Source organism: Balearica regulorum, chromosome 3 (genome assembly GCF_011004875.1).
Source record: "Balearica regulorum gibbericeps isolate bBalReg1 chromosome 3, bBalReg1.pri, whole genome shotgun sequence".
NCBI lineage: Eukaryota > Metazoa > Chordata > Aves > Gruiformes > Gruidae > Balearica > Balearica regulorum.
This window is the reverse complement of record NC_046186.1, coordinates 67,847,257-67,862,757: the sequence shown is the minus strand read 5'-3', so window position 1 is coordinate 67,862,757 and position 15,501 is coordinate 67,847,257. Positions and strand designations below refer to the sequence as shown.

General features: G+C 38.1%; 2 protein-coding genes across 13 annotated transcripts in view; one reads left to right on the top strand and one right to left on the bottom strand.

Moving 5' to 3' along the window:
- SERAC1 (serine active site containing 1) overlaps positions 1–15,501 on the bottom strand; it is a 379,919-nt gene that overhangs the window by 22,917 nt on the left and 341,501 nt on the right. For 4 of the 11 annotated variants that reach the window (XM_075748329.1, XM_075748331.1, XM_075748321.1 and 1 more), the window contains exons 1-5: positions 5,725–5,811; positions 2,552–2,643; positions 1,267–1,303; positions 817–953; positions 557–646 (exon numbers count right to left, since the gene is read on the bottom strand). In XM_075748329.1, the coding sequence (XP_075604444.1) occupies positions 557–646; positions 817–953; positions 1,267–1,303; positions 2,552–2,642 (355 nt within the window). In that variant the 5' untranslated portion in view covers position 2,643; positions 5,725–5,811. Of the gene's footprint in view, positions 1–556; positions 647–816; positions 954–1,266; positions 1,304–2,551; positions 2,644–3,498; positions 3,667–3,687; positions 4,772–4,821; positions 4,943–5,305; positions 5,682–5,724; positions 5,812–15,501 lie in introns of those variants that run through there. The other 7 variants (XM_075748325.1, XM_075748322.1, XM_075748327.1 and 4 more) reach the window with 7 other exon arrangements.
- On the top strand, positions 5,848–10,286 carry GTF2H5 (general transcription factor IIH subunit 5). Of its 2 annotated transcripts, none has more exons than XM_075748335.1 (3): positions 5,848–5,948; positions 6,384–6,502; positions 9,861–10,286. In XM_075748335.1, exons 2-3 carry the CDS (start codon positions 6,468–6,470, stop codon positions 10,039–10,041), a joined length of 216 nt encoding a protein of 71 aa, XP_075604450.1. In that variant the 5' UTR covers positions 5,848–5,948; positions 6,384–6,467; the 3' UTR covers positions 10,042–10,286. The 2 variants fall into 2 exon arrangements, with proteins under 2 accessions (XP_075604450.1, XP_075604451.1); XM_075748336.1 differs by having other exon boundaries at positions 5,866–5,941.

Below are 15,501 nucleotides of genomic sequence, written 5' to 3'. Positions count from 1 at the left end.
ATAGCACCACAGTGGAGGTACACGTTGTTATAACCATTTAACAGATAGGTAAATGAGAACAGATTGTATGTCTCAGGAGCACAGTTTCTTAGATGAATTGAAATTCCTATTTTAAATTACTCTAAAAAGCAGCGACACACGGTTACAAAAAGATTGCGCTGCTTTCAGCTAATATTGGCAGCTCTGACAAAAGTGTAACATACTTTTCTAAAATTAAATTTTGAGACTAATTAATCCCCCAAACACCTTTTGTACACAAAGCTGGTATCAAATATTAACCTTGTATCTTAAGCTTCAAATATCTTCTGAAACAGGAAAAAAATAATCTCAAATATCTTCTTAACCATCGCTTTCATTTACTTTAAGAAAAGGAATGACTTTAATACATAGAAAAGATACTAATAGTCTATATTAATACAGGGAATTATAATAATATTACCACAAACACAAAAGAACATGTTAAGCTTGTAAGAAAAATTGTTTAACTTTCTAAAAGGCTTATGTTTTACTATTCAAAAATAATAATCATAGATAAATCCATGCTTTCAATACCTACCATTAAAAGGTCTCCGGAAAATTTTAGCTTCTGTTTCTAGAATTTTCCTCACTGCTCTATGGATTTCTTTTCTAGCTTGGTATGTGATCCCTAAGAGAGTATTTTTAGATTACTGGAAGTCGGAAAAACAGTTCTATTACATTATTTTTCATATATATATATATATGAAATATATACACACATACATATGCACACACATATATAGAATTCTCTCTGATATAGAGAATTGTACGTAGAATCCAAACAATTATATATCTTACCTTGATATTCACTTGGATTTAGAGAAGTTGTACGTACGTATACATAGGATTTAAGTTTTTCTTGATGTATAGCTTGAGTATCGATTTGCAGTAACTTCTTTAAGGACAGGACTTCATATGTAATGAATACAAAACCTCTTTAAATAAAAGAAAACTGCATATGAATATAAATTTAAAAAATTACGATAGCAAAAATGCCTTAACAATCATTTTGGTATAAATCCTCCAGATTTTTACCAAATACATAATAGTCTGCAGATTATTTTAATTTAGCAAAGTACAGAAAAGACTCTAAAGTACTTAAAATAAGTAATTACTATCAGAAAATATGCTTCAAAACTATATTCTACCATGTCTAAAGGTCCCCTAACGTTGTCACACTTTTTGGAAGTAAATTAAAATTTTAACTGTATACATAGGTTACACATACACTTGTCAGTTACAACTTACCCTAGTATAAGTGATCCAGTTATCTTTGCAATTTTTCCTTGAAAAAAATTAAAAATTCATGTCAAATGAAGTTGTGTGCATCATCTCAATATAAACATAGTTGATAACCAGACAGTAAGAATTTCAGCCATTAAGAGTAAGCTTTTGTAAATTTTTCTATTGCTTTCTGGCTTTCAGAAAATCATTATCTAAATTTACAGAGAAAACATTATGTGATTGGAATTTCCTGCTCTCCTACACAAGATGATAAACATGTATCAGTGCTATTTACTTTGAGTAGTGCTACCTATCGATTACATTCATTGCTCAGCTGTAGCAATCAACAGTAAACTTTCTCTACCTGCATCACTAGCATTCATTTGGAACTCCAGATTATTTTAACGTGTTAACTTTTTCTTACATGGCATGGATATTTTTTCAATATACATGAATACCTATAGGAGTATGTATGTTCTTTGAAAAGTCCTGCAGAAATTCCCTGAGAAAAAATATTTAAATAATAATTCCACTGAATCTAATTTATAAAGCAAATAGCTAAATAAACACATGCCACTTGCAACAATTTCCTTTTTGAATCCAAGGATTCTTGTCAGATTTGAGCTATTTTATCTGGACAAAATTGAGCTGATTATCTGGATGTAAGGATCTCAACACAGAGAAACTCTTACTGTTACCAGTAGCAGCAAACCCAATGGAACATATCTCACCTATCATGAATAATTTCTTTTCCTCAGCATGAATTGGGAGATTTGCCCCACAACCACCGCCACCAGGTTCTTTCTTTGCGAGACCATAAGAATTTTGGCATGCAGACAAGAGGTAGCTACATGTTGAAGAAGTAACTGGCAGAGAAGGTTGAAAAGGCAAAAAAATGCAATGCTTCCTGTAGAGCAGAAATGGAAATATCCTATCTTTTAATGCTCAAAACCAAATTTTAGAATCGTAAGAATTGTCCTTGTATACAGAAGGCACCAAAGCAAACAGAGACTAAGCAGGGAAGACTACAGAACTAGTATCAGTAAATAAGGAGGAAGAAACAAACTTTATTCAAACTTTATGGATGTAATTGTTTCATAGCTCTAGAAGTTAAAAAAAAAAAAAAACAGAGTTGAAGATAGTTTAATGAGACTGCATCTGAGGACACACCCCCTCATCTCATATTCTAATCCCAGATAATCCGCTGGTGTCATTTTACATATCACTATGCAAAGCAAGGTCAGAAGCAGACATCTACTTTAGGCAAATAAAACCTCCATAAAACACTTCCATATAGAACTGTACTTACTGATATCATTCCATGGTAGGTGTGTTTTTGTGGCTGGACCAGAAGTTCCTATTTGTCTATAGCAAAATATACAGTAAGTGGCCACTGACATTCTGTATATACAAAAAAAAAAAAAAAAAGAAAGAAAAGAAAAAGTAATGATTGATTTGAGAATTACAGCAGAAAACCTGTAGCAGATTTTTTTTTCTGTCTTTTTACAGCAAAGGTCACAATACACCATATTTATATCATTTCACTCCATATAAAATGCTCTAATTAGAGAAGTCTATAAACTCTTCTATTTAATAGGCTGCATCTCAATTACAATAAAAACTGAAAGCAGTTTTTCAAACAATTATGGGTTACTGTTGATTTTAGTGAATATGTATCTTGAATTAACTTCTCTGCTTGTAAGTCTCCTTTCCTAGTTCTTAGTAGCTCTCCCTTAAATACCAGATATGGTTATATCTCCATCAAGACATTACTCAATATGACGTGGGCTTTAATACAACTCAGTAACAACTGCTTTTAAAGTTCATAATTGACTGTGTTAGTAAGTCTTTTACTTTGACTAACAAGGCTCCAAGAACTACTACATATTTTTTCCTTTAAAAGGCAAATTGAGAATGTAAAAGCTTTACAGTTAATAAAAATAAGTATTGGTTCTAAAATGCTCTGACTCCATGGGTTTGTGAAACTCATAGGTACTTACAGGTAAAACATAGAGGACACATCTCATTCTAAAAAAATTCCTTACACATGCAAAAGAATGAAAACCTAACCATAGCCATGAAGAAGAGGAGAACCTTTTCTAAAATTAAGACCTTCGTAATTCAACACTACGAAGACACAGAATACTGACAGACTAATTGCAGTACATTCACTGAATGCTGAAATCAAACAAAGCAATATAGAATATTTTTTCCAAATAGCCACAAACAAATGCACGCAAGGTATTTTAGAACTACCAAAGTTCTGAATGTAGAAGCAACTCAATGCAAGCATGAATCTTCTTGACAGTCTCCATGAACATAGCATCCAACTGCTTCAACAATAAGAAAGGATTTATTCTTCTGACCTATTTATGATGCATTTTACAGTAGGAAAATGAGTTAAGACAAGCACGCTGCAACTTCCATACACATTCTAGATATTACCTTGCCTTTTTGAACAAGTGGGACTATTCGGGGGGGACTGAAAAGGACCCATGCTCTTTAGCCCACTGATCAAGGCTGTGTCTTAACCACTGCACAATGAAGTTCAAAGAAAGTATAGTTATATTAGTCAAACACTGAAAACCAAGGCAATTTAGGCCTGGCAAAAGAACCAATTCCTGTTTCTACTACTCACATGTGTTTACCATTTTATGTATTAGCAAATGTTACTGCCTTTACATTTGATTTATATAAGCAAAAGTTATCTAAAGTTAGGAAAATACACAAATTGACTTTGGCAACCCACAACAATCAAATCTGTACGTTACTTCTGCTGAAGACTTAATCTCAAGTCTTAATAGATAGAACATGTAGTATGTTTAGTGCAAGAACTATGCCAAAATCCACAAAAAATATTAAACTTCTATAACAATCACAAAATACACAAAAATCTATTGCTGCATACACTGCAGAAATAACATGAAATTCATATTTTCATGACAGGTGAAATTTTAGTGTCTCCATTGATACATTTATGCTGACTGAAATACTGAATTAAGCTTAAGTTTAAACAGATTTAAAACCACATCACTATATATCATATATTTAACAAATTATTATGTTGGAAACATAGGCATCGTTATTAAATGTCAAATTAAGTCTGTACCACCACAATGACAGTTAACTCAAACCGATAAAATGTCACACGTGTAAATCTGGATCGGCAAATCTGATTTTGAAATATGGGAGCCCCTGATATTCTCCTTGATTTTAAGGTAATCTCTACAGACCAAAAAAAGAGCTTATATAGCTTTTAAAATCAGCATCTGATTTCTCTAAACAAGGGGACTTTTCTGTTTCCTTCCATTAATATGTCTTTCCTCTTTTCCTTTTCCCCCAAAAGTTCTAAATTTTCCCTGTTCTCTTGCTTGCATTTGGGAGATTTTGGAAAAACTGTGCCAGTTCTGGAGCAACGCTGACGTCACAACAGACAACTTTTTGGCTTCTGTCATTTTAGCATCACGTTTTTCCATTCACTTCCAGGGGACACAACACTATGAAACACTTTTAAGATATTAATAATCAGACACTTCCTCCACCTCCAAACTGTCTGATCTATGGCAGTTCCTTTACTACCTTTATTCATAGAATCACAGTATTCACATTTATTCTTCTACCTCACCACAGTCTGCAACTGCAATAAACCCGCAGCTCTGTGACAGCAGGTGCCACAATTCCCTGAATTCAAAACGCGCACCTGCAAACACAAGAGGCCAAAGTGAGTACCGTTTCTTTGTTGCCAGGAACCTCTGTTCAGGTCTGAGAGTAAACATGCTTAGGCACGTACAAATATAATGCAAAAGGACCCATTTTGCACCGTTTCACAGCTGATTCAGGAAGCTCTGCAGCCTGCAACTAGCTCCTGCCCCGGCTCACGCCGCTGAGGCTGCGTGGTGCCATCGGCGGGGCAAGAACACTGCTGCCTCGCAACTAGGGTACGTTTAAAAAAAAAAAACCAACCCAAAAAACCACTTTAGGCAATGCAACATCCAAATGGCCATGGAGCAAAGCTGGGAAAACTCTGTGCCTCTTTTCAAAGGGACAAAACCCCATTCGTTACCTCTAGAGGCTCGCAGCTTGGAGGCGAAGCCTAAGGCACCGCTGCTGTTTCCGGAGGTTTTCAACAACCGCGGGCTCCCGCGGGGCCTCCCCGCGCCCGGGCGGGGCCGCGCTGCTCGGCAGGGCGAGGCCGAGCGCCGGAAGCGGCGGGGGGGTGGGGGGCACGCAGCGGGACAAGCTCCCGGAGCCCACAGGGACTTCAAGGCCGAGGTCGTTAAAATAATAATAAATAGTAAGCTGAGAAAACATTCCACAAGCCCTCTGAGGTAAACAAGCCTCGGCGGGCGGTGAAGGTGGGACCGAGATCCCCTGTGTCCCGCCCCGGGGCCCGACCCCCACCGGGCCCACCTCACCCCCTCCGGCCGCCATCACGGTGTGGTCGTCCGCCCCCCGCCCCCCCCAGGCAAATACCGCCGCTACCTTCCGCCTCTCCTCCTCGCGCCCGGCACCAGCGCCCACGCGATCCTGTGACGCCAGCACGCTGAAGGCAGCCCAGCCAATCCGAAGGCGATGCTGCGAGCAGAGGTAGGAGAGAGGAAGGCTGCGCATGCGCGGGGTAGAGCGGTGGCGGCGGTGGCGGCCGCTGACGGGTGCGGTGCCTGTGTTGTCAGGGAACCGGTCGGTGGTAGTGGCGGAGGTGAAGGGCGGGTAGAGAGAGAGAGGGAGGGACGGAGGGACGGACGGACGGACGGACCGGAGCCCCTGGGAGTGGCGGGATCTGCCGGTCGGGAGCCGCCCAGTCTCTTCGCCGCTCCCGGCTGTCCTAGGGGTGGGTTGAGGCTTGTCTCCCTGCGCCTAGGCCGCCTTTCGCAAGGCCGCGGCTCGGCTCTGGAGCTTGGCGGGGCTGGTGGGGGGGCAGAGCTGCCCGGACTGCTCTCAGGGGTGAGGGGAGAGACCTTTAGTTTTCACAGCTCCGTGCCGCGCCTGAGCGAGCCCTGCTACCTCGGCCTGGCCCTGCGTGCCTCTCTAAGCCACCGGCCGCTCGGCCTAATAGCGGGGCAGCGCTGCTGGTCCGGGGAAGGTGAGGTGTCTTGAAAGATCGCTGAGTTCAGCCAAGGCGTTGTTTCTTTTTCTTTCAGATTTCCTCTGTTTACGTGTGTAACCCAAAGCAAGAGTTGTTCTTGTCACCTCTTCCTTTCAGCGTTTGAAAGAGAAGTGAAAAGATGGTGAATGTTCTGAAAGGTGTTCTGATTGAATGGTTAGTAACAGCACTTACTATCTCTCGTTGTGTCAAAGTCTACTTATTTCTTTAGAGCTGGTCTGAGTAACTTAAGTCTAGACCAGAAAAAGAAAGGAATTGTTGTGAGGAGAGGTGATGTGAACAAGTAGACAAAAGAAAACTGTGGCCTTTGGGGGAAAAAAGGAGAGGCAATTGTAGGTAATCCTAATTTCGAATTTTCTTTTCAAGATATTTTTGTCCACTTAATGCTTAACCATTAGATGTTTCCTCTTGTTTTTTATATTGCTTACAAATAATGGGGGTTGTTGTTGTTGTTGTTTCTGAGCAATGTGTTTCTTTACTGATTCTAGAGAGAGAGATGAGATAATCTTTCATCCTTTCTTTCCTGTCTGTTTTCATCAACTCCAAGTTCTGTTCAAGGCTGACATTTTGCTCTGTTTGTAGATCATACTTGAAAGGAATTTGTACAAGTAAGCTTTTGATGTGCATGCAGTTAATATGTTTTCATGCAATCTGAAGTCTCTAGACTGAGATAACTGGTTACCTCCAAAGTAAAAAGAAGCATCAGTCAGGATTTGTGGGATCATTGTATAGTATTATATAACATATAAGATTTCTGCTGTACATTTAGATTGTAAGCATATTAACAGATTATAACTGCACAAAAGTAGAAGAACTTGGAATCTCTTGTGATGCGCCTGCATGGCACATGTAGCTGTGAGCTTGCAGCAGCTAACTTCTGAGCTGACTGAACATTAGCCAGCTGAAGTCTGGATGTCTAATGGCTGTGTGAGCAGTTCAGGGCCTAAACTGTGCTGTAGCAAAAAGCCTGTCTTCTCAAATCTCCATGCTAGCACATTGATAAACCTTCTGAAGCACAGGAAAAACCGCAGGCCTGCAGCTGATTATGTAAGGATGCCCAGAGCAGAATTGTTGACTGTCAAGGCAAGTTCTCAAATCTCAGGCAGTTAGCAAAATATTTCATTTTGCACTCTATATGTTTATTTTACACATACCTAAAGATCTGTGTGTTATTATTGGGCTCCATGGCCACATCCCACTTAGTATTAGCATGGAACCTAATCATCCTCCCTGGAAGGGAATTTTCTATCTCTGTTATGCCATCAGAGGGTTTCAACAGCCCCCTGGGAAACTGACCTTTGAGTTGGTTTTGCTAGCTCTCTGTGGCTTGGTTTTGTTTGGTTTTCTCCCCACCTTTGCATAAGGGTAGCCCATGATTAGGCACAAAATTGCATCCTAAGAGAAGATGCAGATTTACTATAAACCTGTCCCCTTGTTTACACTTCGGATACAAGTTTTTTAAACCCCAGTTTTCTGGGGATGTTTAAGATATCAAATCGACAGGGAGTGGGGGGGGGGGGGGAAGCCAGTTCTGGATGTGTAAATCATACAGATGAAATAGTGAAATGTTGTGCAGATCTTTTTTTCCATATTCTTCCAATAAATAACTAAACTTTTCTGATGACACCATATCCAGGATTATAATCTTGAAGTACTGAGATCAGTATTTCTGCTGTGACATACATCTGCTGGCACGGATTACAGCTTTATGTGTTGATTGTGTGAAAACCAGTTGGTAGGGCCCAACATTGTAACAGCTGATCATACTAGCTAAGACAAAAGCTCGTACCATCTGGTACTACTAATGTGAGTCACTAAGGTCCAGCTGAGTAAAACAAGCAAAAAATAAACCTCCCCACACCCATCCAAAAGGGGATGTGGAAGTAACAGCGGGAACCACATACTCCTGGTATTTCACCTTATTCTAGTCATGTTTCTGCAGGTTTGAGGCTACTATTAAAGACTGTTTTTTTCAGTTGCTGGGTAGGGAGCAGGGGAAGGGTTTGGTTTCATAGTGTGTCATTGCACCATATATACTTTCAGATAAGGGAGACTTGGTCCTCCTACTGCATTTAAAAGATAGTAAATCTTAAAAGAATGCCTTGGCTAATCTTCTATGTTATTAATTCTTTTTAAGAATTACTATGTTGCTGAAACAACTGTGTCCACAATTTTGAAAATATCCTGAGCTACCCATTTCCATTTTTCTGTATTTCTTGCACATATTCTTCACCAGTTGTTACAATCAAATACTGTTTTACCAAAAAGCATGTTTTTCCTGTTTTGTAAAAACTAGTATCAGAATAATATTGTCTGAATTCTTCAAAATGTCAGTGGATGAAAGAGCTTATATTTTGAAGCCACTTTATCTAGCTGCTTAGTATAATGCAGCTGTTTGTTACCTCTAATTTCCATGCTTCTGAAATGTGTACTTCTAAACACTTAAATTTAACTTACAAGGTGACATGAAAAAGAACAGACTGTTCAGTTACAATGTGTTAAAGGTACAATTCATACATGACCACTTCTTCCTCTGTGCTAAACTACTTTGAGATCCGTGTTCTCTTGGGTTTTGGTTACCTTTAAACAAAAATATGCTTTAAGAAAACATGTTTTTATGGTGCTATTTCTGAAGATAAAGCAAGTTTGAACTTGCATTTCTATTAAGGATTGGTTGGTGTCATGGTTTAACCTGGTAGGCAACTAAAATGACCACACAGCCATTCTCTCACTGCCCCCTCACAGTGGGATGGAGGAGAGAAACAAAAATAAAAAGGTAAAACTCGTGGCTTGAGATAAAGACAGTTTAGTAGGACAGACAAGGAGGGAATAATAAAAGAATATATGAAATAAGTGATGCACAGCACAGTTGCTCACCACCTGCTGACCAATGCTCAGCTAGTTCCTGAGTTGGCTGCCTCCTGGCCAACTCCCCCAGGTATATATGGAGCATGACGTCATATGGTATGGAATGTCCTTGTGGCCAGCTGGGGTCAGCTGTGCTGGCTGTGTCCCCTCCCAGCTTCTTGGGCACCCCCTGCTTTCTCATTGGCAGGGCAGTGTGAGAAGCTGAAAAGTCCTTGACTGCTTGCAACAACTAGAAACATCAGTGTGTTATCAACATTATTCTCATCCCAAATCCAAAACACAGCACTATACCAGCTGCTGGGAAGAAAATTAACTATCCCAGCTGAAACCAGGACAGGTGGGGGTTTTTTGTTGTTTTTTTAAGCTACTTTAAGAGCAGCATAGGGGCACTTTTCTGTGAATCAAGCAGCCAGTTCTTCTCTTTAGACTTCATTATCAGTTTATTTTTATCTCTAAAGTAGCCCACACAATTACTATTGTGAAAGAAACTTTTTCAAAAGCTTCATAAACTTTCTTTAAATTGTGAGCAGCTCTTGAAATTAATATTAATCTCCCAAAAAACTTCAGGAGTATTTTCAAAGGGTGGGCTTTTTTATTTGTTTTTAACTGTCTCTTATTACAATGAGATGTGTGTTTGTCTCTACAGTGACCCAGCAATGAAGCAGTTTCTGCTCTACTTGGATGAGTCAAATGCATTGGGAAAGAAGTTCATCATACAAGACCTGGATGAAACTCATGTCTTTGTATTAGCTGAGTTGGTTAACTTCCTCCAGGAGAGAGTGGGCGAGTTAATGGACCAGAACTCTTTTCCTATTACTCAGAAGTAGAAAAACTAGAGAAATGAGATTACTGCGAGTTTTGGAATAGTGAATTTCAATAGCTTGGGTTGTTACTGTTTTAATAGATTAAAGTAAGTAATATTAGTAAGTTCTAGTGGAAGTGGCTACTCTAGAAAATGGATTGTTTTCATAGACAAAATACTCTTGAATTGGATTTTATTTCTTATTTTGAAAGACTATGGTATCTTTATTAAAGTCCTTAAAGTGATACACTTGAGGACTTGCCTAAAGAATTTTTGCTGCATGCTCTCTGTTTTTCCTTGAGGATTTTTATCTTGCAAGATGGTATGACCCAAAAATTAGAGTAGTGTTTCTGTATTGGAATGCTCTATGAACTCCTCTGACATGTTACATTCCTGTGGAATTGATTAAATCTGGTTATAGTGTGACTGATAGAATGTAAAGAATGTTAAAGTATGGTCTGTGCTTGATGGAACATCTCCATAAATTGAAGGCATGGTCAGGTATTGCTTTAACTTAATGGGATTTATACACCAAAATGAAAGTTGCTGTGAGTTTGTGGGGGGTTTTGTTGTGGTTGGTTTGGTTTTTTTTTTCCCCCAAAACATTTAACTGATGCCCCATACTACTTGTCTACTTTTATCGAGGCTATGCTTTCTGTGCTGTTCTGGGTTTGGGGAGTGGTGGTGAGAATCTAGGAGTTTAGGGGAAGGGGGAGTACAGGGGGCTGGGGACAAAATCCATTCCCCCAGATCATCACGTTTTAATTGTAAAGTGATTACTTGCATTTCAACAATAGCAAATTAAAGGGGTAACGTAAATGGTAGACCAATCCTTTAGACAGAACTCTTGTATTTTCACACTGAAGCTACTACCTAGTCATAATAAGCTATGTGATCAGGAAGGGGAAATAAGACTTGGTTGCTCTACCTGCGAAGAAGAATGGTGGTTTTGGTTTTTTGGGGTGGTGTTTGTTTTGTTTTCTTCAGCTTAGCTCTTCCTCCTCTATTGCATATATGTGGATGAGCAAATAGCCCTGTGGAATTTAACTTCAGGTAGTTTCTGGTCCCCCCTCTTCTCTTTGACTGTATAGAACAATGGGTTTTGGTTCAAGTTCTTTCATCTTTCTTTTACAAGTGGATGCTTCCCCAGTCACTTAGATCAAGAACCAGCTATACATCTTCACTTGAAATAAAAAGTTGAACTCTCTTATGAATGGTTTATGGTTCCTTACCTCTTTCTTGAGTTTGGTCAACCATTGACCTCATAACTGTTATTTTATGGAAGATTATTGGATGCTCATTTAATGGAGAGATAATCAGTAGTCTTAACATGGCATGATAGCTTAATGCAATTTATTTAAGAGTCGTACATACTTTATTTGGAATCCTAGTTTATTATTTCCATTTTGATGAAGGGTAAATGATCTCTCACTCTTCAAATCACAGTATTTGAAAAGTCATGTTAGAATTACACCTGTTAAACTTATATTTATCATGTGTAGTGCTACATTTCTATTGTAATTTTCCTTTGAGTCTATGATAAACTTCTTGCAGTTCTTGTCTTTTTTCTCCTGATTAATTATACAGCTTTATTGTTGCTTTATTATTACTTGTGTTTTAGCTTACATTTCCAGTGATAAATGGCTTATGTAACACAGAGGGATAGAAGTTCTAAACTGTATAAACTAAACAGTTAGGCATGCATTCTTACAGTCTTTGCTCTCAATCTTTTTTGAGCAAATATGTTTATGGTTTTTAACTTCTAAACCTGTCAAGACTTAGTTCCTTCCTGCAACCTAACCAGGCCTAACTGATTCTGTGCTGGAAGAATAAACAAAAGATACAAAGAAGCAAACTGGTATCTCCTTATGGGGTCTAAGGAGCTGAGTTCTTTGTAGTTTCTAGGGAAAACAGGGTCTTTAATCATGTCGTACTGTGAAGGAAATCCAATGAGGAAGCTCTTAGAACTTGAGTGTGTATATGTATTTAAAAAACACAAACACCCAAGGGTTTCTGGGGTTGAATAAACTTGGACTACAGAAAACTTTTTTTTAAATGCATATAATCCTGGAACTTACGTGCTTTTAAAAATACATACGTGTGTGTGTGTATATATATATACACACACATGCATTTATATTGCCCAGATGGGAGAAAAGTAGACACTAGCTTTAAAAATGTCAGGGCACTTTGAGACACTTAAAATATGCAAGTGTAAATGTTAACTGTTTCTCCTGGCTTTCATTTAGTTGTGAAGTATTATTAGTGGGTGGAGCTCAGGGAATGAAACGTTAAGAACCTCTTAATTGTTCTAAAAGGCTGGAAGCATTTGAGAATAAAAGGTTAAGGAGATCTATTTCAGTATGTACATGTTTTGCTAATAGAGCTGATATGGTGAGAACATCAGCTTTCACTGTATTTGGAATATTATATGTTAATTTAACATTTCTGTCCATAGCTAATATTTTCAACTTTTTTTGCTGGTGTCTAGCATAGGGACATTTAAGCAGCAGAAATACAGCTTGAATGACAGACGACTTGTTGCTTCCTGTTACAGCAGTAAATTTTATCTTGATGGGCTTTCACTGCTAAGGGTTGAGTTGGTTCTTCACTTTTCACTTTTCGGCCTGAATTGAAAGTATCTTGTCTACTGGAGGAAGAGCATGGTAGAATAATTACCTACAGGACACTTATTTGAATTTCATTTATTATTTGCTACTTATTTATACTTAGTAGTTCTGAAAAAACCTGGCAAGTTCACTTGTTTGTATTTTGTGATGTAAGCAGTTGCTATTGAGTAGTTACTTTGGACAGGCTTGTAATACCACTTTCGTTACCATAAATGCAGAAACTGAAGAGTCATATTTGGCAGAAGGATGAGAGAGATCTCTAAAGCAAGGTAAGAGAATTTGGATGCTGCAAACAGTTTGTTAAATGAGATGAGTGGAAACTGAAAATGCAGCTTCCTATTAAAATAAGGTATGGCACCTCATTTTTATTGAAAATGATCCTATTTGGTGTTCTTGGGTTTTTGTTCAAGCCTCATATTATTTTTTTTGTTTATTAATGGTCTTCAAAGAATACCTGTAAAGTGGCCATGGTGTACCACAAGAGCAAATAAGCCTAAATGCTGTCACATACTTAGATACTTGTAGACACTGTGGGATAAGCTAATTCTAGAGAGTGGGGTTTTTTTTTTAACGTGGAGGTTGGTAGCATGATGATGACCAGGAGTTAGTATAGATAGGGATTATAATGAGTTTCTTAGCTTGCTACCAACACATAGTCTCCTTTCCTTCTCTCTGGTACAACAGTTAGCCCCGGGAGAATAATTGTCCAGTGCAGTAAAGGGGGAAATGACCAATGATCAGTAGAGAGAATGGATGTGGACTCAGGAAGGAAAACTGTGTTGAAAGAAAATAGAGAATGCTGCAGGGAATTGCACCATTTTATCTGAGAGAACCCACATTGAGTGGATTTTACTTCATAGCTAAACTACGTTTGGAATAAAGAATGATAGAGTGTGGGGGGGTATTTGTTTAGGTTTTTTTTTTAAAAATTTAATGTACTTAAAATGATAGGATTTTTTTGTGCAATGTAGTACAGTGCTGACACTAGATGGCTAGTGTGATGTGCTATATAAAAACTTCTCCCAAGTGCTGTTGTACATGAAGAGATCCTATTGTACAGTCTTTTCAGAATTGTAGGGTGTATTCAAAAGCGTCTCTTTGGTTTCTCTTTTTTTTTTAATGTGGCATAACAGATTTTACTGTTTTTTCTCACGCAAGTTAACTCTGCAGGGCCACTTCAAGTATGCAAGAACAAACTAGAGAACGTGTATTCTATGCATTAAGAGGATTGTTTACTGTAAGCTGAAGTAAACAGGATTGTTTACAGTAAACCAAAGATAATGGTATTTCATGGTGTCATTAAAATGGCTTATTTTAACTTTTATGGTGATGATGCCAACTAAGAAAAGTGTCCAATTTCAGTCAGCCTCTAGGTAGAGCTTGGAAAAGAAAGGTTCTAAAAAAAGAAAAAAAACCCAAAACCAAACCACCCATAAAAATCAACAAATCTTTAATCATATCAACCAGCACAGGCTGAGAGGTGTATTTTGCTTTTCCAACCAGGCACTAGGCCATTGAAGAAAACAATAAGCTTTTGTAATAAATCTTTTTGCATTTTCCAATTCCACAGCAGTTTCTGATCCTTTCCCACACTGACTTTTTCATTATCCCACAAATGATCCCAATAAAGCTGGTGGAGATTACTGTGAAATGAAGCATTACTTGGTAAGTCAGAATTGGGTGTCTGTGTTTGTTTTGTAATTCAGACTTGAGCAAGGCTTACATGTGCTATACAAAATAAGGATTCAATAAATTGGTGAAGTTCATAATGACGGAACAAAAATTCTTCCTAAACTAAGTAATTATCTTTGGTCTTATGGCTTAACAACTAATGAGAAATTTAAAAAATAAGGTCTCTGACAGAAATATGATGTGGAGCTTTTTTTTTTTTAATGTGGAATAGAAGTAATGTTTTACCCATCTGTGTTTCATATTAAAAAGATTTTCAGGACTGAAGACTTAACAATTTGAAGACAGACCAGTAAGGGGAGCTCTTACCAATATTTTAGACTGCTTTTTAAAAAATTGCTGCAGCATGGGCAATGGTGGGTCAGCAAGTTACTGTACTTTGGAGCATTAATATCTTTCTCCCTGGATGTGCTTGCAGCTGGACACGTGCATTCCACTTCAAGATCCTTCTAGAAAGATAGTTTCAGTAAGAGATTTTGGAAGTAGTATCTTTAGCTCTGAAATTTCTTAGATGTTTAGTTATTCAATGTTTTCTTTCTATGCTTGGGTGCAGTTCTATCACATTAAAATGATGTGTCTGAAACATGGTCTTCCCTTCAGATGTTACTGGTAGGTCTGTGTAGCTCTACACCTCTAGCCTGCTTTAGGAGTTGCTCTGTTTTAAGTTACATCACTTTTGGTAAGTGTAAATCACAGCAAGACGTTGATACAGTCAGAAGTAACTTTTATGAAGGTTTTTTCTCTTTATTTCCTCATCATACAAAATGCATCACTTTGTGCTGTGATTGTAAGGTACCTGTTCCTCAGTGCACATGCATCATACTGTATGGAAAAAACATAAAACTATTTAATCTTACGATATTTCAGTCTGCACTGGGGATTTCTGCATCTGTATCCCTGGGGTGTTGCTGACAGAACATAGAAATGAAACACAGAGAAAATTTTTCCCTCATTACCCCCAAATGTGAATAGCTTTATTGGCTTACACCTATATAAAGGTAAAATTCAGTATGTTCCCTAAACAAACAAAAACCTCAATACCTACCAGCTAATTTTTAATGTGAGGGGAAAAAACTGCTATTACTTTAGACATTAGTGGTTGTATTTTTCATATAGACAGAAAAAGTAATTTTCTCTCCTCTGGTTGTGTAGCAGTAATAAGCAGA

Bases quoted from the DNA above. Each gene is read 5' to 3' on its own strand.
- GTF2H5 (XM_075748335.1), top strand. From the start codon at position 6,468: ATGGTGAATGTTCTGAAAGGTGTTCTGATTGAATG. The intron at 6,503-9,860 runs GTTAGTAACAGC...TTGTCTCTACAG, and splicing joins AAAGGTGTTCTGATTGAATG to TGACCCAGCAATGAAGCAGT.